Source organism: Aspergillus welwitschiae (assembly GCF_003344945.1).
Source record: "Aspergillus welwitschiae strain CBS 139.54b unplaced genomic scaffold BDQ94scaffold_20, whole genome shotgun sequence".
NCBI lineage: Eukaryota > Fungi > Ascomycota > Eurotiomycetes > Eurotiales > Aspergillaceae > Aspergillus > Aspergillus welwitschiae.
The window spans coordinates 416,696-439,160 of NW_020798714.1; the positions used below are offsets into that span (position 1 = coordinate 416,696).

The following is a 22,465-nucleotide window of genomic DNA, read 5'->3' on the forward strand; positions in this document are numbered from 1 at the left end:
TCTCATTGTATATATGTTTGAATAATTGTATATAGATTCCGAGTCCGGACGGTAAGATAAGACATTAGTAATTCGAAAGTTTGCAATATTCTTTGTATGGTATGCTAAGCTACTACGTAACTACCTGTAATTGTCTACAGTAAAACAATGGGGAGTATCACCAATAAAACAAATATAAAATCACATCAATCATCGTCAAAAGATCCTCATGTCCAACATGTGCAAGCCATATCCATATGCTTCATAAAGTCAATGAAAGAAAGACGTATTTCGTCTTGAAATTGTTGTAGATGCTTTTTCCTTTTTTTTGCAATTTCTGCTCCGAGCGTATTGGTGCTATAGACCCGCAAAGCGAGCCCATCCAGCCGCTCGGATTGGTGTTGCGTTCTCATTTTTCGGTTTGCTGGTCTCGACACGGCCCTCTTCCGCCATCTTGCCGCTGACATCGCGCCGTCTTCCCACTCCCAGACCAGCGATGTAGTTGCCATACGACAATGAAGAGTTAGCGTGGGTGGCATCAGCTCCGGAGTTACTAACGACGCGACCTTTGCGATCACCATCGATAGCCACAGGGTCTGCATAAGGAATGCCAAGGCCGTTAAGGTCACCATCATCATGCTGCTTAAGTGCGCCGTAGGCGTTAGACTTCTGGCTTTTCTTGATGTTGAGCTTGTTCTTCTTTGGAGTAAGCTTCGATTGGTCGTGGCTGACTTTCCGTGGAGTATCAAGTCCGAAACTGTCCGGAAGCTCTCCATAGAAACTTCCTTTCTTTTGCAGACTGTCAAGAAGCGGCTCTTCGGCAGGAGGCTTGGGGGAGAGATTGGGAATGTCAGTGAGGGCCATGCGCCCATTGCTTGGAGTGCGGTTTTGGACCTCATCCGGCTTCGGCAGGGGAGAGGGCGGGTTCAGTGCTAATGGATTGACCTTCAAGGAGTTTCGCGTGTCTTCGTCGAGCTCCTCGTGATCTTGGAAGATGTCAATCCGGTGGTCGCCAAGGTCTTGCTCTGCATTATCGTAGAATCCGCTTCGGTACAGAATGTCATGAACGTCATCGTCGTTTCCATAAAATTCATTCGCCGCGATCGACTCGTATTCCCCGCGCTTATTCTCGCTGATAGCCTCCCCTATATTGAGGCCATATCGCTGTGGACTGAACCAATCCATAACACCGCCCTTAGACGAGGCTGGGGTTTCGGCCCGGCTGTATACAGAGGATGGGTCACGAGGAGCTGGGTGCTCATCCTTGGCTTCCTCCACAGGAGTCGTAGACCGGGACGGATAGACAATCCAATTCTCTGAAGCTGGGCTCACACATTGAGATCTGTTGGGAAGGTCTGGGGATGGCTCGCGAACTGGCGCACCCCGCGGGATTGACGTAGTTGCCCTGGTAAAGATATCCGGGTTCTCGATGGGTGACGCGATAGTTGTAGCATCATCGATATCGTTTGGTTGATGGAAAGGTAGATGTGGGATGGTGTCGATGCGTGACGGGCGATGAAAAGAGCGCGTGTGTTGCGGTGGCGTTCTGTCTGCGAAAGTAGGGGGAAATCGGCTGTAGTCATTGTGGAAGGATGGATTACTGCGAGTATCCATGAAAGGCACACTTCGCGGAACACCAATCAGTGGGTCTTCGCTGGAGATGTTGTCTGAGCCCAAGGTAGATTTGCTGGCACGTTTTTCAATTATTTCGGACTTGGCTCTTGAAAATGGACGTGCAGTCAAGTTGTCTTCTAGCGGGTTCATATCTGGGGGTAGTCGGGTGATTTTCCGGAAGATGGTACCCAAGAAGATGGATATTCCAAGGGAAATCGCATGGAGTGCACCGTTGATTATACCCAACAGGAAAGTAGCCTCTGCGATCTTGGTTGTCATGTCAACATCAGACCCTAGCATTGTAGTCCAGTCGTATGCGTTATCGGTATATTGCCCGTAACCCAGGTAGGCCGAAAATACGTAGAATGGGATCAGGCCTAGATCGAATGTTGCGGCAAAGAACATGTAGCTAGCCTGCGATCCTGGAGGCCTTGTAATAGAAGAGCGACTCAAAGTATATATGCCGTAGAGAGTGTGCAAAATTGCGACAGCTGGCTTGAAGAGTGTTAAAGGCTGTCTCAACGTAACATAGTCTTATCGCATCACTTACCCCGACTCTAACAATCCATATCACGGTTACCGCGGCATTCTTGATAACGATCGAACAAAAAAGGGATCCAATAGCTCCGGCAAGAGCGAGCACGCGCAGCGCAAGCTGTACCTTGCGACCATAGACCACACGGCCTTTTGTCTTTGGGCTCATCGGCGTCCATCGCGGTTTGGCACTCGGGGTGTTGCATTGCTTGTGTAGATCATCAGTACGCAATCATTGAATAAGGAAAGTTTTGAGAAAGAGCCGCAAAGCACATACCACATCAGGAAGGGTATTGGCATGATCAACCAACGGTCCCTTTAACTCAGGCTTTGGCTCCGGTCGAGTCCAGCTCGCTTGAGTCACAGCCTTCGGGTTGAAGGGAGGTTCGGGCGAACCGTAGAACCGGTTGGATGAAGCATAACCATAAAGGAATGAAGAATTGTTATTGTCGCCCATGATCGCTATGGTAGAAGCCCCAATCTAATATCGAAGGCTTGACCCACGCGACGAGCGGGGGAAAAGAATGTGCACAGACGAGTTAAGCTTAACAAAAAGAATGTCGGATTAGACAGCTATCTAGAGGTAGATAGACGGACGGCTCTGTGGCGACAGATACCACGGAAAGAGAGGTACGAACCGTGGGACGGGTGGAGTGACAGGAGATGGAGACGAAGCAGCAGCGACAGCAAGAAAGCAGCAGCAGCACATGCACTCATCCATCGTGCATCTGCCGGAGACTACTGGCCTTCCATCCACGGGTTGATCGGGAGGATCGTCAACACGCGATTGTCGGCGCGGCAACCAACTTTGATAAGGGTCACGTGTTGGACCCTCTTATGTCATCGCCGTTCGGAGTTAACTGTCTCTCCTCCGGCCCGGCGGTTCTGCTTCTTTCCTCCCACCTCGTCTTGCTGCACTATGAATATTCAACGTGCTCCATATATTTGTGGCCATTGCACGGCGCGGATTAGCCGCGTGCCTGTGCGCCATGCTCCACGTCAGATCCTCTCGCGCTTGACAACTCAATCGCGTCAGTACAGCCAAGTCGTTCAGAATGATCGGCCTTTCCGCGTGGCCGTGGTAGGGTCAGGCCCGGCTGGCTTCTATGCGGCATATCGACTCCTCTCCAAGGTAGACAATGCCTCGGTAGATATGTACGAGAAGCTCCCAGTGCCATTTGGTCTTGCGCGGTACGGTGTTGCCCCAGACCATCCGGAAGTCAAGGTAAAATTGCCATGTCATGAGTCAGAAGACAAGGACGGTTAAACTTACACTATTCGGGTTCCAGAACTGCGAAGAGAAATTCACCGAAGTTGCAGCATCTCCGCGCTTTAACTTCATCGGCAATGTTGAACTCGGCGAAACCCTTCCCCTCAGCTCTCTCAAGCCACACTACGATGCCATCCTATTCGCATACGGTGCCCCGAAGGACAAGGAGCTGGGAATTCCGGGCGAAAGGGCAATCCGCAACGTCTACTCGGCTAGGGAATTTGTTGGCTGGTACAACGGCCTACCTGAGCACCGTGATCTTGCCCCGGACCTGACTGCCGGTGAAGATGCTGTAATCATCGGACAAGGAAATGTGGCCCTGGATGTTGCTCGTATCTTGTTGTCGGATGTGGATACTCTGCGGAAGACGGATATAGCCGAGTATGCTATTGAGGAGCTGTCAAAGAGTAAAGTCAAGCGTGTCCGAGTAGTCGGCCGCCGAGGACCGATGCAGGTACGCTCTATCGGCCCAGATACTACACCTATCGCATGCTTACATCTCTCTGGTCTTAGGCTGCATTCACCATCAAAGAACTCCGCGAACTACTCCAACTACCAGGCGTAGCATTCGATCCAGTCCCGAAAGATCTCTTTCCCCCGGAAGACGTCATGTCCGCTCTTCCAAGAGCGCAGAAACGACTCATCCAACTTCTCGCAAAAGGATCGACCAACGACCCCACAACCTCCGCCAAATCCTGGTCTCTTGACTTCCTCCTCTCCCCCGAATGTTTGCAGTGGTCCCCCGTCCACCCCTACCGCCTATCCCACGTAAGATTCGCCCGCAACGAGCTCGACCCCTCAGACCCATTCCTTCCCAGCGCCAAAGTCACACCCAAGTATCTATCCAGCGGCAAGCGCGCAGAGGTCGACATCCCCGCAAACACCTTCTTCCGCAGTGTCGGCTACAAGTCCCTCCCACTACCCGGACTAGGAGACCTAGGTATCCAGTTTGATGAACGCCGCGGAGTGATCCCCAACGACGGGTTCGGACGTATCACCACCCCATCCAACACCGGCGACAAGGAACAGCTCCCCGATGGATCTTTGATCTCGCATCTCCCAGGCCTTTACTGCGCTGGCTGGGTCAAGCGCGGGCCTACGGGCGTCATTGCTACGACGATGATGGATGCGTTCAGTACGGCTGATGCTATTGCTGCTGATGTGGCTGGTCAGGATGGTAAAGCGTCTTTGTTGAATTCGCCGGGTTATAGCTCTGGACTTGGTTGGGAGGGCGTCCGTCCTGAAGCTGAAAAGCGGGGTTTGAGGGCTACGTCGTGGGCTGATTGGGAACGAATTGATCGTGCGGAACGGGAGCGCGGGCAGGAGAAGGGTAAGATTCGGGATAAGTTTGGGCGGGTGGAGGAGATGCTCGAGGTTTTGGGGTGATGTTGTATGATGAATGTGTGTTTATATATAGACAATGATGTACAGTAGATACGACTTTAGAATCTCTCATTTCATTTTAAAAAAGCTCTGTATTCAAGTTCATATATCACTATATTGATGTGTGTGTATGTACGTATGTTATGCTCCGTATTATGCTATTAACAATAGGTAAGATAAAGGAAAGTATCCCAAATAAGCGTATCAATCGTAAATCCCGAAATCATATCCAACTATAACCATTCCTTGCCATGACCGAATTCATCCCCCAAGCATTTGCTGAATGTTTGGCGTTTATGTGCAAAGGCTGACATCCACCTCAGTATAGGTAGCTTCGATACGACCCAGCTGCTGGGCCTGGTTGTTGGTGAGGGTGTTCATGGCCTCCAGAGCGATGTTGAAGCCACCAGGTGCGGAATCAATGGCCAGAATGTTGACTGTCTGGCCGTTGTACGTCAGGGCGTAGCACTTGCCGCAGTTGGGAGAGTTCCAGCCTGCAATGGTAGGGGCGCCTCCAATCTTGGGGAAGCCCGGAAGGGAGCCGAAGTTGGAGTAGCCCTTGTTGATCAGGCCGTTGGCACCGTCCGAGCAGGAGACGGTGGTCAAGGAAGCTCCAGAGACATCGTAGGCAGTGTCGTATGAGACAGAGACGGTGGTGCCGGCGGCTTCAGCGGTGTCGACGGGTGCGGCCAGGGCCGAGGAGAAGAGAGCGAGGAGAGAGGTGACGGTGGTGAAGGTCTTCATTGTGGTAGATGAGTGATGCAGGTACTCGTGAGCTATAGATGAGAGTGTGTTTGGTAGTAGTGGTTTACTCTTGAGGAGTGAAGAATGAATGTTTGATGTGAGTTAAAGAGAAGGATGTGCAGGAGATTGTCTAGCTACTTATATCCTTTCTTTCCCCTCTTTCTCTTCACTTGAAGCTGCAGTAGCGGTGAAATGGCAATGAGAATACCCGGGAGGCCTTGCCTACCCAAGGCGGCCAAGGCTCCATAACTGAGGTATAGACATGGGAGGCCTGATGCTCTGAATAGAAACACAATCATTGACATCACGCCTGTTTGCTATACTAGGTCATTGAGGGGTATGGATCTGCGAAGCACAAGCCCGAAGTGAGACATTCCTCCCATCAATGGCGGGCAAACACCGCATCGATAGCGAGCGGAGAGAGAGACATGCGGGGGCGCAGTAATCGCGGCGTGAAGCGTCCGGGCCAATAAGAGCGGGCACGGCTAGACCCTGAATGAGACATACAGCCTTAGAGCCTTGTCATCTGTCCGGGACCTCCGGCTGGAATGAGACGGGTGACTTGTCCTGTGCAGATGGTCCGTTTATAGACGAAGGTCCTATTCATAGTCCCCAAGTGGCATGACTATGCTTCGGACACGTCCGGGTCATGCAACAACCCGCCAAGCGACGCACATTGAAGCCCGCAGTTCCCTATCGGGCATTAGCGAAAACCAGAATCCTGTGCGTTCAAAAATTGCGAAATGTGGCTTTCAGCATATGCGAGCGTTGCTTTAAGCCCTGCAGCATCCAAGCTGACTACAGCACTCGAAAATGAGGACTTCTCCAACTATGTACTAATGAATAGAAGGTTCACGAACTGCGCGCCTTAAATGGGGCATTCGTATGCCAAGACAGAGAGGCTCCCAGAAAGGTTGTCTAGCCCTGGAGTCAAGAGTTGCTTCTTGTCGATCAATCCTTCCGGATCCGAAAATCGGAACATAGGCCTGTGAGCTTTCGGGTATGCATACACAGGTTGGCTAATGCTTTCTCAGAGTGGAAGAACGGACACACATTACGTTACATGGTGCGTGGCGAAGGTCTGAACTTGTAGTTAATTTATGACACTAAAACCATATGAGGCCGCTCTCAGCTAGTGCTTAACAAACCTCTTAGCCGATACGACGAGGTCTCGGCCGCGACTGTTGAATTTCTTTCTTTCCGATGCTTCCACGAGCTGAGACAGCAATTGGGCGGCTCATCCGTATTACCGAAAGGTCAAAAAAAAAGCCATCGACTTGCCCAAGTTGAATCAAGTCAACAGCAGATCACGAGTGAGTAATGTAGATCTTTGGCGACTATAGCTTACAGTCCCTCATTGTTTGCGTGTAGGTGCCAGGCCCGAGTAGCTGCGATGCCATAGATGGAAGGTCAATTGAAGTAGTTTATAGATGCTCAACCATCGGATAAGTACCATGGTGAGAGGTACCATTACTGCTCGAACCATGGTTCTAGTTTTGTGCTAGGAGTTGGCCGGATAGGACCTTCCATCAGCCTTTGCTGCACGGCCATTCCAGAACTGCCGAACGACCTTGGATGAGCTCATCAGATTAGCGTGCCCATTCGAGCTACACCCCGCTGCTGTCCTTGGTTCAAATCACTAAGTCATATCGAATCTATGGGATCAGCATCTTAGCAACGTGAATCGACGAGAATAAGCTTTCGGTCACACTTACCCAATGCTCGTTCTCTCCTGAAGATCTTCACCCAACAACGGGGTACAGCTGCAGGTTATTTCTTTTTCTTACCCGTTCTTGAATGAAAAGTCGCGGGGATACTGATATAGCCAGGAACAGCTCAACTTGTGTCCATGCTCCGAAGATCATATTCGTGATAAACTTCTAGCTGCGCGGGATTATCTGGAGGGTAATATTGCAACTATGGAGCCAAGCTGAACAATTGGTACCGAAGAGCGGGAGGTGGAGATGATGGAATATTTGTAAGCTTGTGATTGTTGCTATTACCAGCAACAATGTGCGAGCGAGGTTGGAAATTAGAAGCTGAATGCTGGTGAGGCTCGGCTGCCCTCAGGTGACTGCCAGAAGGAGTCAGTGTTCAACTCCTCTTCATTTGCCTTGCCTCAAGTCCTATACCAGCTTTCCCATCTTCCACACTCGCACAACTTCGTTGTATCTCTACGGTCTATATGCAATTGGAGATTCCACAAAGCACGACATCATTGCCTGTAAAGGAAGGCACTGGTATCCCAGGTCTTACCCGCTGGGATTATTGGTCCCAGCTTGCTGGATCTCGATAACTTTCTTTCGACGCGCCGTCACGCTAACTCTACCGTGTGCTATTTCAGCCCCTCCCCTCGAGTCGACGCACTGTTGATCCGATATTCTTTGGTTCTGTAGTATCCAATCAGGGCTGCGTTCGATTTCTTATAGCCCTCGGTGAAGGCCACCGCATCGGAAGGTTCTTTCCGTCTGATTAAAGATCGTAGTCCGGAGATCATCTACCACTCCCCTGGTCTGCGCGACACCAAAATGGCCCAGAAGGCACCAGGGGGTCCCTCAACACCGCTTAATAAGACACATGCAGATCATCACCGTTTACTGCAGGCGACTCTGCAAAAGAATACTTCCGCCCCTTAGTCTAGCTCGTCTTCAGGCAAACGTTAGGGGACTCTGTCACTGCCGAAGTGGCGGATGCACTATACCGGGCCGAAATAGTTCACGCTCAGGATAAGCGTGTTGTGTAGGAGTACATTTACACCACCCACCGGCCATCTTCAATAATCCTCAATTGTGTGTGCCACATTGCACTCTCAGGTGTTTACCCCATAGTCGCCGAGGAGCAGAATCCGATGATTGATCCACAGGGCATGGAGGCTCTCAGGTCAACGATCTAAGCACAATCACCCCTTTCCTTCCCAGACCATTGGGAGATCGGCAATTGCACACTAAGGTGGGAACGTTCGACCACTTTCTTGACTCACTGTTGGATGCACGGCGGAGAATACCATGACCCAGTGGTGGGTCTGGTAAAGAGACCGTGCGGACTATATCCCACTAAAACACTCACTATGCGAGCTTCGGTCCCTTTCCTGCACACGCTACTACTCACTAAAATGGCCCATCCTTGCTCATTCGCACCCCCTCGAAGATTATCTAGCGATCTGTGGCCCCTTAACCAAATCTTAATTTTTTTTTTTCTCTTTGCGGGACAGCAAACATGAAAAACAAGAACGGGTAAAAGAGAAAAGAAAAGGAAAAAAAATACTGCAAAAGCCTTTATGGGGCCGGGTCCTTGCCCAGACTTCTCGATCCATAGAAACTCATTTTCTGGTCCGCAAAACATACTCCAATCTCTACTTCTATATGGTAGAATATAAGACGCACGCTGCCTGTCACTCGTTTCCGAGCCTCGCTTGGACCCTTGGACATTCTTCCCCTCGAAACTACAGTTCAGGGTGATGAACAATGCTCGCTCTACTACGATTGTCACGGCTGCTAGCCAGCGATGGTGCTGGCCACACGCACCTCGCTAGTCGCTCAAACACCGAGGTAGTTGAGGGTAGCGACCGAGCAGGGTTCATTGCCATGGGAGTGATTGCACTCATTTCGTTCATTTCGGCCCTTGGCCTGTTGTCATTCCTTACCTACCGTTTCATTTTCTGGCGCAAATACTACAAACGGCCCTTGGCGGAGAACCAATATGTCGTTCTCATTTACAACCTCCTGTTGGTCGATCTGCAACAAGCAACAGCTTTCTTGATATGTCTCCACTGGATAACAAAAGGTCATGTCTACTATCCCAGTGCACCATGCGTTCTTCAAGGATGGTGGATTCAAACGGGCGATCCCGGAAGTGGTTTGTTCGTTCTGGCGATTGCCTTTCACACATGTGCCGTTGTGCTACGAGGTCGACAATTACCGTACCCGATATTTGTGGCTAGTGTTGTTGGGCTATGGATATTTATCATTATCCTGGGATTAATCCCCGTTGGAATGTTTGGCTCCGAGACCTTTGTGATATCTGAAGCTGGCTGGGTAAGCGACCGCAAGGATGTGATACAGATGGACAAAGTCACTAATTTACGCTGTCTTGCAGTGCTGGATCGGTCCCGACCATGAAACAGAACGTCTTTGGGTGCATTATCTCTGGATTTTCCTGGCAGAATTCGGCACGGTCGTTCTTTACGGAGTCATGTTTTTCTACTTGCGACGCCGAATGAAGCAAGCCGCCACGCTCCGACAAAACCACCAGGAGAACCTGAAGCGATTGAACCGAGTCGTCATCTACATGGTTATCTACCCGCTTGTCTATCTTTTGCTTTCCCTGCCGCTAGCCGCCGGACGTATGTCAACGGCACGACATATCATTCCCAGTCGAGCGTACTTTGCCGTGGCCGGTTCACTGATGGCGTTGTCGGGTTTCGTTGATGTGCTTGTGTACACGCTCACTCGCCGACACCTGTTGCTCGAAACCGAACTCAGTACTACGGACCGGATGTACAACTACACAGAATCGAACGCATACCAGACACACATCACCACGGGCCGAGATGGCAAGAAAGTGCGGATGGGATCCCGATTCCGGCGGGGCATGGGGATGCAGAGCATCAACGACACTGTCAGAGACGACCGCGATTCATCTACAGAAGACATTGTGCGCAAGACGGACATGGAGCTGGCCGAGTTGGGCCACGGAGTGTACCAGGAGACGACGATCGAGATTTCGCACGAGCCAGCGGAACCGGAAGACTTCCAGAAGGGAGGTCGCCACAGCGGGTGATTGTGGGTGGTGGAGCTTCAGCAGGTTGGGCGGATGGCTGTGCGATTTCATTACCACTTTACATTCATTTTTATACCTTCCTTTCTTTTTTTTTCTCCTTTTCCTTTTTATTTTTCATACACCATGCAACGATCCCTGTCACGAGAGACCCCATGATATCTATTTTCAAGTATATACATGATACTACTACTACTACTAATAATTGAAGATAATCACTAATTTCCTCTTGACGAAAATCCTCAGCTCCCCTCAGGGATTGACATGAACTAGTCCGACGAATAATTACCTTCAATTTCAGCCATTCTGCCTGAATCCGACGGCGTGATACGCGTAGCATCCACCAGAACCACCACACAATACGAAGCGTCCGTGAAGCCCTCCCTCCAACCAATCAGCGCTGCCACCGCGCCTCCAGCATCACGATCAGCGCTTACCATGCCCACTTGGATCGAAGCTTGGGCGAGCCGGTTTGGGGGAAAGACGTCTCCACAGCATCGGATCGCGTAGCTAAGGTTTCTTAGCTTCCAAAGCACGCGAAGCGCTGATTTGTCTTTTCCCCCTTCTTCTCGTGCGAGTTACCAGCCCGTGAAAGCCTATGTTCGGCCCCAGGTCCGCTTTTCCCGACTTACCCAATGGAGCAATTTCTGTTTCGGTATTAGTCGCTTTCCTTCACGCAGTTTTTTACTGGATGGTTTCTTTTCCGGTTTGTTTCATTCGTTTAAGGGCTCCTACTTTGGATCTTTCGGATTGTTCCGTCATACTCGAAACGGTTGATTGAGGTCCAGACATTTGTGTTTGTTCCTCTCGGCAGTTGGAACTTTGGTAGAGTAGGAGGAACAAGCCGCGTTGTACCAGTGGTACAGTTAGACTAAGGTGTTTTGGGTGGTTAGGTTTGCTGCTCCTTTATCCGACCGAAATTTGTTATAGATAGTGAGCCAGAGAGGCAGTCAGACCCTGAGTAAGGACCCGGAGACAAGGGATGATGTTCGAACTTTATTGTCTGGGAGATTTTATTTACTTTGTATTTGGGTTTGGCTAGAATATTTCCATGCAGGAGGGAAAAGAGAGTTGCTTTTTCTGCACAGTTTGAAGAGACTAGTAATTGACTATAACAGCCTGCCTAAAGTAGTATGTAGACATACTATTACGTAGTATAGTACAATTAGTTTGTTCGCCACTTGTTTGAGAAACCACACCAATTCAACACTTCTTTCTTCCCAACACTGCCACCACACCACAAGCCATATACTTACGAACAACTCCCATTTCTTCTACTTATCAACAACATCCAAAAACACAGTAAATAAACGAGAAATCATCACAACTAACACCGCAACAGCAATATTAAGCGACTTTTTATCCTTCCCTCCCGCCCGCCATTTCCGCCACGCGCTTAATCCTTCTACGCCCCCAAAACCAATTCTCCACCGGTCAATATAACCCATTCCCCATAACAATCTACCTAACGCAAGCCACACCACAACCGAGCATTCCTTTAGTATGCAGCCATCTCCACCAAGTAACTAGCCTACTGCAACTTACTTAGTAGAGTGTAGACTAGTCTCCGACGGTATTGATTCCATATGAATAGATGAAAGAACGTCAGAAGATCATCCCGAGGTCGCCGGAAATTCCGTCTTCCTTTCCGCCCTTGGGCTTTCCTTCTCCCCGACGGGATGGATGCCAAGGCTCATCTACTTAATTGCTCCTGATTTTCAGAGAGAGAGACTAGAAGAAGCTAGATTAGAGGGTACTAAAGTAGTGTAGTGTAGTGTAGCTTCGGGATATCGGGGACTTGGAGGGCGGGTGCTAAGGGGGTAGTCGGGAACTGGTGATTTTGTTGTATTAGGAATGGTTCTTGTTCTTGTTCTTGTTCTTTAGAGTTGGTCGGTATTTAGTCAAGGAGAGAAAGAGAGTGTGTGTATGTGTGTCATTGAGTGGTATGAGTAGTATTAGTTGAGTAAAAGGGAAGCCAGTCTGTTGAGATCAGAATGTAGATAATGATTACTGTGATTTCACATACACTAAGAAAGTAACTTAGAGTGTGAACACTATAGTAAGCACTTACTGTTAGTAGATAGACCGGATGCAACCTAAGCGTTCCATGTTAAATGTTGGCTACATAGAATTTCGGATGTCTATGGTTGTAGGTGCATGAAACTATAAGATATCATACTAAGTTATCAACCTCTTTTCTTGCCATCGGGGAAAGGCGTCGTACGTATTGTGTTGTCGATCACTTGCGTTGCTATATTAGCTATATTTCAGCCCTGACGTAGTACTTTTGAAACCATGTTGCAGCAGCGTGCAGCACGGTTTCTGATAAGCCGGCATGAGTGAACACTTATTACTATTGACAGCCCGTGGACTAGTAATACTACATATAACATATATTGAATGAGTCTTGAGACATTACGGACGCGGATACTCATTTTCCGCCAACTAACACTTTAGTCTACTAGCTATAGCACCCTCTCTTAAACCCCCAGCCGTGTTGCAGCTTTGACACGCAAGCTATTATTTCCATATACACCTTAAGAACAAAAACTTCTAACAAAGCAACGTCCAACCAAGCTTTGCACCCTTTCTGGGCAAAAGTACCAAGCTCATTGACACACCCCTCCCAAGGTCCTGAACCGAGTCATGACCCGAGTATACCAAGAAAAATGTACCAAACAACGACATAATCCAAAACACCACACGCCATGTAGATACACCATGATCCATCTTGTCTGCTCCAAGCTTCGATTTCACTGATTGTCGCATAGCATCCCATTCACTATGGACTACTATAAAACCGGCTACGAAGCAATTAGAATAACACAATCAGTAGTATGCAACAACCCAATGCCATCAATAAAAAAACGATCCATCAACCAAAGACACAAGTAAAATACAACACAGTAGCATCATGTTTTCTCCTTAAAATAGGCACCAACGGTTCTGCATATTAAAAACGTCAGATTAATTTATTATTAATGTCACATTCAATCCTCATCAATGTGAGACAACCAAGTTCCTCCGACGTGAGGACCCCAACTCCACTTTGGACTACTAGTACTTCCTTACCCGCTCGCTCTCCCCGCCCTCCATATGACATGAATTATCTAGTACGTAGTACTTTTTGACAAGTTGTCTCGGACGAATCCACTGTTATTATATTAGTTGTCTTGCGCCGTTGGAGTAGAAGATCGGGGGTGCCTTAAGTTATTAGACTATTCGTTGAGACAAAAGTACTAATTGTTTAGTCGTCAATGTTTAAATAGAAACCAGATTTACGAAATATCCAATAGATATAAGAATAGTTTATAACCTAAAATATGAGAGGTAGTCCATTTCCATATCATCGAAATTACTGGCTTGAATGTCTTGTGTCGGTTATATCTTTACATACATAATGATGAATACCAAGTAGGCAGTTGGAGGGTGAAAGAATTCGGAGTATATCTAGTCTGCTCTACCAGTAGCCTACTGCGATCATGCCAATTCTGTATCATGATACTGCTAGAGTCAATTTCAGCAAATGAGAAAGAAGCGATCCGAATAACGACAATGAATAGCTTAATTTTGGCTTGCTAGCGAAAACATTGAAGCTAGTGGCATTATGGGAAAACTAAAGATCATTCATTTGTTCGTGGCTGCAACTATTGAAAGCGTTGGAAGGATTCGCGCTAGTTATGTACACACATCCCTGTTGTTATTTTAATTGATCTGCGGAGTTGGAAGAAATTCAGCGAGCGCCATGTAGTTGATGATGGTCTCAATTATTGCGCTTATCCTTTGTTATCGTACTACCTACCTCCTACTACGTATATAGTAGCAGAGAGGGAATACGGTCAGGGGTTGTTGGTAAGAGAGAAAATGTGTGACAGGGCTAACCGGGAAGGTAAACCTTGGGTGACGATTGGCTTCAGCTATAGAGAGAATATCTACTAGTCGACGTTGAGATCGTCGCTTATATTTACGAAAGGCTTTTGCAGTGACCGTTGCGCTTATGCATGTCTTGCAGCCAGGCTAGAAGTAAGCATATGGCTATTGATCCGCGTGTCGCAACGGTCGGCATGGTTTCGCCGTTATCGATCGCGATCATCAAGACAGTGGTTATGCGAATTGCGCCAACTTTCTGCAGTGGCGGGTTGAAATCCTATTCGATGATTGCCATCTTGACAGAAGAGTACGTTGCAGTAAAATGACACTAATATTAAATCATCAAGGCATAAACATCTAACTCTGCTCTGATGGAAGTGGGCGTCTCTTGATCTTAAACTCAGATCGGGCTGGTTGGTTTTCGCTTTCTTCAGACACCTCCATGCGAGAAAGTCGATCCTGTGTCTCCTGCTCAACTTCGGCATGATTTGCTTCCTCTTCGGTTCCATCGCCGTTGTCCAACACTCGCTGTGCCGACTCGTCACCCTTAACCCCAGCACGACGCTCGTTTTGGATCCGTTCCTGCTCCTGCTTTTTGTCCTTCACGGCCAATGCGGCCTCTTCACGAGCCACCTCCTCGGCATCTACACTTTGCAGGCCGACAAGTCCTAAAATGCGCCCGATGAGAAACTGGTAGCGCAAATGGCCGCTAACGGTCTCGCTGACGTCCAGATTCTCAACTCCGGGCACATCCTGAACAGGCTGTAGACCTGCCACACCGAGTTGCAGACTGCTGGTTCGGTAGAGAAGAGCGAGGACGGCGTCGTTCTCCGAGTACACGTTGATCAGCCGACCGCTAACAACGCTTCGCAGACGACGCCAGTGCGGTGCATTGGAGGGAGTGGGTGAGCCCATCAGAATTGCCGATTCCACCAGATCATATGCACCTCGCTTCGCCAGGCTTTGCAGGCAGGAGAAGATGACGCGAGAGCCCATCGAGTAGCCTATCAATGTGACGGCCCGCTCACCCTGAACCTTGCTAATCAGCGCATCCGCCAGGACCTCACCCGCTTTGTCTGCTCGGGCTTTGGCAATGCTAAACGGGTTATCAGCCACACGGGCAACCTTGAGAAGACCAAGAGGCAGCATCACGGCGCTCATGATCTGTGCGAAGATGGTCCGAGAAAGCACCTGTCCACCTGCCGCCCAGGCAGCGCTCGTGACCAATAGATTCATAGCATTTCCAAGCTTCATCAAAGGCTCTGTTTCCCAGCGCAGACCGAATACCTCGGAATCGGCTCCAATGACTCGCCAGGGAACAACGAAATTGTCTTCTTCAGTAACCCAGCCGGTAATGCCGATCGTGACCCGGAGCATGTGATCATTCTGGGCAGCTTCCCTCTCATCTTCAGACCTCTGTCGGGAGCCCCGAATAGGCAGGAAAGCAAAATCGTCCACCTCACGGGCATACTTGTCGACCATGCGTCCCGTCATTCGACCTCCGTAGGCGCCAAAGAGACCACCCACGATCACTCCACTACCTGCGAGGGCACCTAGATATCCTGCAGCAGCGGTAGCACCGAGACCAAGGCCTCCCAAGACTGTTCCAAGGCCAGCTGCAACAAGTGGCGCGGCAAGTCCGCCAGTAATGCCGATCAGTGCAGCTCCTGCAACAGAAGCTATCCCAACCTTCCATTTCCTGGAGGAATCACGTTTCTTGTCTTGGCCTTCCTCCGCGTTCGCGAGTTGAAGAGCAGTGTCAAGCAATCCACGTGCGACCTTGCTCTCGTCACCATTGAGGATGGTGACATCGAGATTCAGACTTGACGCTACATACAGCATTAGAACTCGCGAGCGAGCATTGTAGTGCTTAAGACTAAGCATTAAGAGCAGTAGCGAATGGAGAATCAGTAGCCTTTTAGCCTTGGGTAGCTGCGTAAGAGGAGTCTCCACAGGTAGGTACACTTCACAGAGCTTCTCCAGAGAACCTTGGTCCTCATCTATATCCGGTTCACGTAATTGTTGAGGTGAGTCTGATTCGCTGGGGTCTTCTTCAGATTCCTCATCTCGGTTCACAACTTCACCAATTCTCAATAGGACCGAGTCTCTCCAGTCATCAAAGCTAGACAGAGACTTGGCCTCTGATTTTAGATCTTGCGCGGTGAGCTTGTATTCCGATTGAGTAGTCACAGCTGTGGTTTCCTCTCTCTGCGCGTCCGACTGAGCAGACAAGGGATCAGTGTCCTTGTCCTGTTCATGTGTAGATTGGTCACGTGAGGTGTCATTCTCTTTTTGAATAGGACCGTGAAAGTTCCGGACGATGGCATCTCGCATATGTTGGGTGATTTCCGCGACAAGAACTGTCAGGTCGGCTCGCTGGGGGCGATCCAAGATGGTAGTCAAGTCTTGGTCGCGGTCGCTCTTCGGCGGAGCGGGCGAGGGCGAAGGCCCGGATCCGAACTTGCTAGCATGCTTTTCCTTGAATGACTTCCACATATGTGCAAATGGCGCCAAAGTCACGTTCCAGAATGGGTTATTTTGTCTAGCCTTTCGCCTCAGCTACAGATGGTTCGTGGAGGGACCTCACAAGTTGCACAGGGAATAAGGAGGTTGTCGGTTTCAGCATTGGCAATGAGATCATGGATGACTCAGCGCCCAGACCATCGTCAGGCGTACAACTGGGTTCGTCGATTATTGTGGTTACCTGTCAGACAGGCTGAACCCAACTTCACTTAACTTGTGTCGCAGTTAATGGGCAGCTTAGCTTATGCTGAGCTGCCCGTCTCGACAATGAAGAATTTCCCCTTGGTCCTGGATGCATAGGCAAGCGCGTTTCCATCCCAGGTATCCCCATCGGGCCGCTCGTTCCTCGGACTCTCCACTCGTTGGATTCTTTTGTTTCGACCAACCACTCTCTCCTTGGATAAGGCCTCCTTAAGCTGTTCCAGTCCGATTGTATTCTCCTGCACCGCTTCTGGACTTTCGTCCCGGATACTCTGCAGGGGTTCCACGCCAGTGGCATCGATGCGCTGGACCTGCTTGACAAAGTGAATTTGGGATTCGAGCGTTTCAAGCATCTTCTTCTCTTCTTCCTCGTTCGCGGGTTGCGGGAGAGCCGAGAGATGAAGCAGATGGCGGAGTTGCGTCGGGGTCACTGATGGAGCAGATTGTTTGGTGGACTCTTCCGGTAGCAACGAGCGAACAGACCACGTAGGCTTCGCAAGCATGGCATCAATATCTGCGTCGCCTGACTGGGAGGCAGAGTACATGCGCCTGGCGGTGCTGCAACCCAGAGGTTGACGACCGATCAACCCAGACAGTCGGGGAAGAGTTGCACGGAGGAACATGGTTGAGGGAATTGTAGAGGTATAAAATTAAATACTTGATAAAATAAACGATAAAGGGAACAATCAATTGAAGCAATTGATTCCTTTTGCGACAGTCAAAGATCCTAATGGGAATCGAAATACCAAGTGAGAAGCAAGAAAAGAAGCACGTCCAATGGACCGGGCGGAAAGTGGCCACCGCCTACGTTGACGGAGCGGCGGGGAGCTCGCCATTCCGCGAGGCTGCCCAGTAAAGTAGATCCATCCTCGCACTGCTTCTCCTCATCTTCTAGACAATCATCCCCACTTCTCTTTGCCCGCAACCTGACCTCTAGCATCACTCTCCTCTTCACCTGCTCGGGCCGCCAATCTCTTCACAAAATGGCCCAAGATCCCAGAGTTCTGCTCCAACGAGTAATCCCCCCGAACCCCGCTGTCCATCATCGCTATGCTTGGAATTCGACGATCGCTAACCCCCATGACGTACATTAGGCCGACAAAGCGCTTAGCAGCGCATCTGGTGGCTTCAGCTTCTTCGGTGGAAGGACAGAGAAGTACGAGAATGCGGCTGATCTCTACACACAAGCTGCGAACGCCTTCCGAGTGCAGAAGCAGAGTAAGCCAATGATCTCCCCCTGTCTCGGATCAACGAGCTCTAACTCGTTGCCAAACACACAGACAAGGAAGCTGGTCTTGCCTTCGAAAAGGCTGCCTCCATTCAGACCCAGAACCTTAACGAGCCCGACGATGCAGCAAACACCCTGACTGAAGCGTTCAAGGTCTACCGCAAATCCGACCCCGAGGACGCCGCTCGCGTGCTCTCCAGTGCCATCCAACACTACGTGCTAAAGGGTAACCTCCGTCGCGCGGCCACGCAACAGCAACATCTGGCCGAGGTCTATGAGGTGGAACTGGGAGATACGAAGAAGGCGCTGGAAGCCTACGAGAAAGCGGCGGAGTGGTTCGACGGTGACAATGCTGAAGCGTACGTCTATCCTCGGCGTTTTCATATACAAATCTAACTTGATGTGTTGTTCTCCAGACTTGCCAACAAGCACTACCTTAAGGCAGCGGACCTGGCCGCTCTCGAAGGCGACTACTACAAGGCTATTGAGCACTACGAGCGGATCGGCCGCTCATCAATCAATAACAACCTGATGAAATGGTCCGTTAAGGACTACTTCCTCAAGGCTGGCATCTGCCACTTGGCGACGAATGTACGGCTGTTCTCATCTGCCCAAACCATTTACACAGTACTGATTCCACACAGGACCTGGTGGCCGCCAACCGCGCCCTCGAAAACTACCGCGACATCGACACCACCTTCGCCTCGACAAGAGAGCACCAGCTCCTCGTCGACCTGATCCAGACCATCGAAGCCGGCGACCAGGAAGCATTCGCCGACAAGCTGTTCCAATTCGACCAGCTCAGCAAGTTGGACAAGTGGAAGACAACTCTTCTGTTGCGGATCAAGAACAGTATCGAGGAGCAGGGCGAGGATTTCTCTTAGACTTATTCTTTTCTATTCTATTCCCAGCAACAATATCATCGTTTTTCTGGTTCACTTCGATATGTTCATCCATTCGCTTGTTGTTGGTGGATTAGTTAACTAGGCAGACGTTATATGTTCCCTACCCTTACCCCGTTGGCTGGTCCCATGGTAGATGGATGCTGTGCCATCGTATAATTGCTTGAGGTCTGTCTTTCGTGCAAATATACATGGTGCCCTTGCCTGTCCTTTTCCTGTTCCGTCTTGTTTTGCTTATTAAACCGCCCTACCATATTTCATTGTTCACATTCAGGTTACACACATAGATGCGTGGCCTGCCTTATTGACAGATATCGATATTCGTGAATGAACAAAATTGCCACCTCGACACTATCTATTAATACCGTAGATTACCCTTCTATTATACTGAATAGTGTGCTTCAGTTAATTCCAGGAATAAACTAAATAGACGAGACAAGTTGCACCACTCGGGTCAAATCAAACTAGATACTAAAATTCACGCCAACTGTATTTATCTATCTATCGAACCACCTCATCAACAAATGATATTCATAATCAGTAACAGTTCATCAATTCATGCCGAAGCGAACTTTTGTGGTATCATGAGTAAGTAGGTGAAGTATGTAATGTATGTAAGTAAGTAATATCTCTATATCGTTCCTGCATGTCATGCCATGCCATATCATGTGCCCTAAACCCAAAAAGGCTTCCCAAAGCAAACGAACAAACAACGACACAACACGATCTCCAATATCATTTTTAATAGACCACATCCTCCAGAGCACGAGCCTTGCGAGGGAAGACGCGCTTGTACAGACTGATACCGATAGAGTCCTGGGGGTTGATCTTGGCGTCGAAGGTAGCCTTGAAATAACCGTGCGTACCGAGGGATTCCTTGATATAACCGCTGCGGCCGCGTCTGGTCCAGAGCTGGAGGGCCTTGAACCACTGGATGTCCTCGGCGTTGAAGAACATGTAACGGACGGTGACGACGCGCTTGTGGATCTTGTATGGGTGACCGGTGAGGATGGCGCGCTTGGCAACGACGCGGGACTGGTCGGGGGCCACGATGGTGCCGTTTCCGATGAGTTCGAGGTTGTCGAAGTTGTTGAGGGAGTCGTCCTCGGCGGAGTCCATAATCTCGGGGTCCTGGTTGGACTTGTTCTTGAAGACGAGGACAGGCACGGCGCCCCAGGTCAAAGGACCAATCCAGGAGGCGACGGCGCTGCGGCCTGGGTGGAGGAAGCGGTCGAACTTGTGCACGTTGTTGGGGGTGTTGTCGCCGGCGGAGAAGATGGGGTTGACGACCAGACGGCGAGGACCGCACTGGACGACGAGCTGCTCCTTCGACTTCAGGGGCTCCTCGACGCTGGAGTTCAAGTGCATGTTGATGTTGACAACGGTGTGCTTGTGCTCATGACGGAGTAGAGAGAAGAGAGATGTGGGCTGAGGCCGGCTGCGGAGGGTTGCTGGCACGGCCTTGAGGTGCACATCAACGCGCACACCAGGGGTGACACCTCCGACGAGAGCCTCGCGGAGGAACTTGTTCCTGGATCCCTTGTAGTCCGCGAATTGGAGCAGGCGGCGCCAGTCTTCCGGCTCGTAGGCACGGTCTTCTGACGTCTCCCAGGGGCTGGTCTTGAAGCTCTTCAGACCTCTGAAGCGGGCCAGACGCTCCCGAGCGAGAACGTTCGGGTGAAGCTCGATTTCGTCAGGGAACTCCAGATCTTCATTGGCTTCCTTTCTGCGGCTCGCACGGTATTCCTCCAAGTCTTTGGCCTCGTCTTCTGGTGACGGGTCGACGAACATCTCTGACTGGGGATACTCCGATGGGCCAGCCTCCGTCATGGCATCCCTGTTATCGGGGAAGACACCGTCTTCGGGCGCTCCCGCGGTGTCCATCTCCATCTCTTCAACATCCTCCTCGTCTTCAAGGTCAGAGCCGGAGTCGGACACATCGTCCAAGAACCAAGCGGATTGGTACTCCGAGGTACCCTTTGGTAGCCTCTTGGGCTTCGGAGGGATGTGAGATTCGTCATCGGAGAAGTAGTGGTGGTCGTCCAGGAGGACACCCTTGCGCTCTTCCTCAACAGGGAAGTCGTCGTCCTCCATCTCAATCTCCTCTGGTGCCACAGTGGCCAAATCATCGCAATCTGCAGAGGGTCCATCCAACAGCTGCGGAGCCTCGGTCTCATCGACATTCATAGCATCATCACGCTTCCCGCGGGCGGCAGCAAGTGGTGCTGCTGTGATCGAACCAATCTGGAAGTCACCCCATCCAGGGATGTGAACCAGACGGTCCGCCTTCAGGCCTTTACCGCGGACAACACCAGTGACGACAACATCGTCGACCTCCTCGGCATTGGTCTCCGGCCACTCAACGTTTTCGATGAACATCCAGCTGCGCTCGTCACGCCAGCGGATACCCTTGGGTGTAGCTGTGCAGAGGGAACGGATGGCGTTGGAGCACTCCTGGCGAGAGTCCACGGAGAGGACCTTTTCAACGGACGGGAAAAAGTGGTTCGCAAAAGACTTGAGAGAAGCTGCCACCTGCGGGCGCTTCTTGGCCGGGTTGATTTGGTCAAGACCCTACGCAAGTTCCAGTCAGTAAGAAAAGGTTTCAACCCCATGTACAGGAAAACTGAACCTACCTGAACCATGGCAATAACGTTCGAGATACCCTGACCCTCAATGGACCGCAGCAACAGCTCTCCTTGTTCCTCCACTTCGACCTGTGCGGAGAGGGCCAGGACCACAAAATCGGCCATCCGGCACACATCCAAAGCGTTCATCAAGTCATATTTCGCCGGAATGTACTGCAGGCTCTGGCGGAAGCGATCGACACGAACCCGGGTGGCAGAGTCTGGGGAGATCTCCGCGGAAACATCAACACTCTCGTTCAAGGCCCGGATGATGGCAGCCACATCGATATCAACGGAAAGCGGCACAACGGCCACATGGCGGGGGGCACCGTTCTGACCGGAGAAAATGCTGATGGACTGAGCCTTCTCCTGATGCTTCAATTGCTGCTTCTGGCGAGCCTGGTTCCGGCGATCGAGTTTGGATTTGAGCTGCTGGTGAGGGGTCTTGCGGGTGCCCCGCTCTTGTCTTTCAACCTTGCCTGCATGTATGTCAGTCTATGATGCTATTTTAAGAAAACAGACACAGTGTAATATTCTCTGGTGCACATACCCTTGGCCTTATCCTTCAGCGCACTCTTGGAGGCATGGCGAGACTTGTATGGTTTATTGGCGGATTTGGTTGTGGATCGGTGGTGATGCTGCACCGTCTGGGTGGGCGCCATGTTGGCACCACTGGACCCTTTGAATCGGTACGGAAGAGAGGCCAGCGTGAATATATAGAAGAGCCGGAATAAGGCAAAGCACCTAAATACCAGAGATCACAAATAGTAAAAGAGTGGCCTCTAGAGGGATCTGGACCTGATACTCCGGCGGCGGT

General features: G+C 50.3%; 8 protein-coding genes across 8 annotated transcripts; 3 read left to right on the forward strand and 5 right to left on the reverse strand.

Moving 5' to 3' along the window:
* Positions 1 to 71: 71 nt before the first annotated feature.
* On the reverse strand, positions 72 to 2,774 carry BDQ94DRAFT_50724 (uncharacterized protein). Its single transcript, XM_026775934.1, has 3 exons — positions 2,405 to 2,774; positions 2,144 to 2,335; positions 72 to 2,088 (listed from the first exon to the last, which is right to left on the reverse strand). The coding sequence occupies exons 1-3, from the start codon at positions 2,582 to 2,584 to the stop codon at positions 337 to 339; spliced, it is 2,124 nt and encodes a 707-aa protein (XP_026625227.1). The 5' UTR covers positions 2,585 to 2,774; the 3' UTR covers positions 72 to 336.
* Positions 2,775 to 3,046: 272 nt separating this feature from the next.
* On the forward strand, positions 3,047 to 4,838 carry BDQ94DRAFT_50725 (NADPH-adrenodoxin reductase; the record flags this gene model as incomplete). The annotated part of the gene is made up of 3 exons (XM_026775935.1): positions 3,047 to 3,352; positions 3,417 to 3,851; positions 3,911 to 4,838. The coding sequence occupies 3 exons, from the start codon at positions 3,047 to 3,049 to the stop codon at positions 4,781 to 4,783; spliced, it is 1,614 nt and encodes a 537-aa protein (XP_026625228.1). The 3' UTR covers positions 4,784 to 4,838.
* Positions 4,839 to 4,852: 14 nt separating this feature from the next.
* On the reverse strand, positions 4,853 to 6,088 carry aspf13 (allergenic cerato-platanin Asp F13). The gene has a single exon (XM_026766673.1). It carries the CDS (start codon positions 5,522 to 5,524, stop codon positions 5,075 to 5,077), a length of 450 nt encoding a protein of 149 aa, XP_026625229.1. The 5' UTR covers positions 5,525 to 6,088; the 3' UTR covers positions 4,853 to 5,074.
* Positions 6,089 to 8,941: 2,853 nt separating this feature from the next.
* On the forward strand, positions 8,942 to 10,539 carry gprD. Its single transcript, XM_026773517.1, has 2 exons — positions 8,942 to 9,558; positions 9,620 to 10,539. Exons 1-2 carry the CDS (start codon positions 8,989 to 8,991, stop codon positions 10,301 to 10,303), a joined length of 1,254 nt encoding a protein of 417 aa, XP_026625230.1. The 5' UTR covers positions 8,942 to 8,988; the 3' UTR covers positions 10,304 to 10,539.
* A 920-nt stretch (positions 10,540 to 11,459) lies between these two features.
* BDQ94DRAFT_145636 (uncharacterized protein) lies at positions 11,460 to 12,104 on the reverse strand (the record flags this gene model as incomplete). The annotated part of the gene is made up of 1 exon (XM_026766674.1): positions 11,460 to 12,104. A coding segment is annotated over exon 1 (170 nt), but the record flags the coding sequence as incomplete, so codon positions are not given.
* Positions 12,105 to 14,527: 2,423 nt separating this feature from the next.
* Positions 14,528 to 17,517, reverse strand: BDQ94DRAFT_171461 (DUF726 domain protein; the record flags this gene model as incomplete). The annotated part of the gene is made up of 2 exons (XM_026771781.1): positions 14,528 to 16,729; positions 17,080 to 17,517. 2 exons carry the CDS (start codon positions 17,515 to 17,517, stop codon positions 14,528 to 14,530), a joined length of 2,640 nt encoding a protein of 879 aa, XP_026625232.1.
* Positions 17,518 to 17,750: 233 nt separating this feature from the next.
* On the forward strand, positions 17,751 to 19,374 carry sec17 (alpha-soluble NSF attachment protein SEC17). Its single transcript, XM_026766675.1, has 5 exons — positions 17,751 to 17,910; positions 17,989 to 18,112; positions 18,175 to 18,481; positions 18,539 to 18,713; positions 18,767 to 19,374. The coding sequence occupies exons 1-5, from the start codon at positions 17,878 to 17,880 to the stop codon at positions 19,004 to 19,006; spliced, it is 879 nt and encodes a 292-aa protein (XP_026625233.1). The 5' UTR covers positions 17,751 to 17,877; the 3' UTR covers positions 19,007 to 19,374.
* A 48-nt stretch (positions 19,375 to 19,422) lies between these two features.
* BDQ94DRAFT_50792 (small subunit rRNA maturation protein TSR1) lies at positions 19,423 to 22,455 on the reverse strand. Its single transcript, XM_026775936.1, has 3 exons — positions 22,199 to 22,455; positions 21,658 to 22,127; positions 19,423 to 21,595 (listed from the first exon to the last, which is right to left on the reverse strand). Exons 1-3 carry the CDS (start codon positions 22,308 to 22,310, stop codon positions 19,766 to 19,768), a joined length of 2,412 nt encoding a protein of 803 aa, XP_026625234.1. The 5' UTR covers positions 22,311 to 22,455; the 3' UTR covers positions 19,423 to 19,765.
* Positions 22,456 to 22,465: the final 10 nt, after the last annotated feature.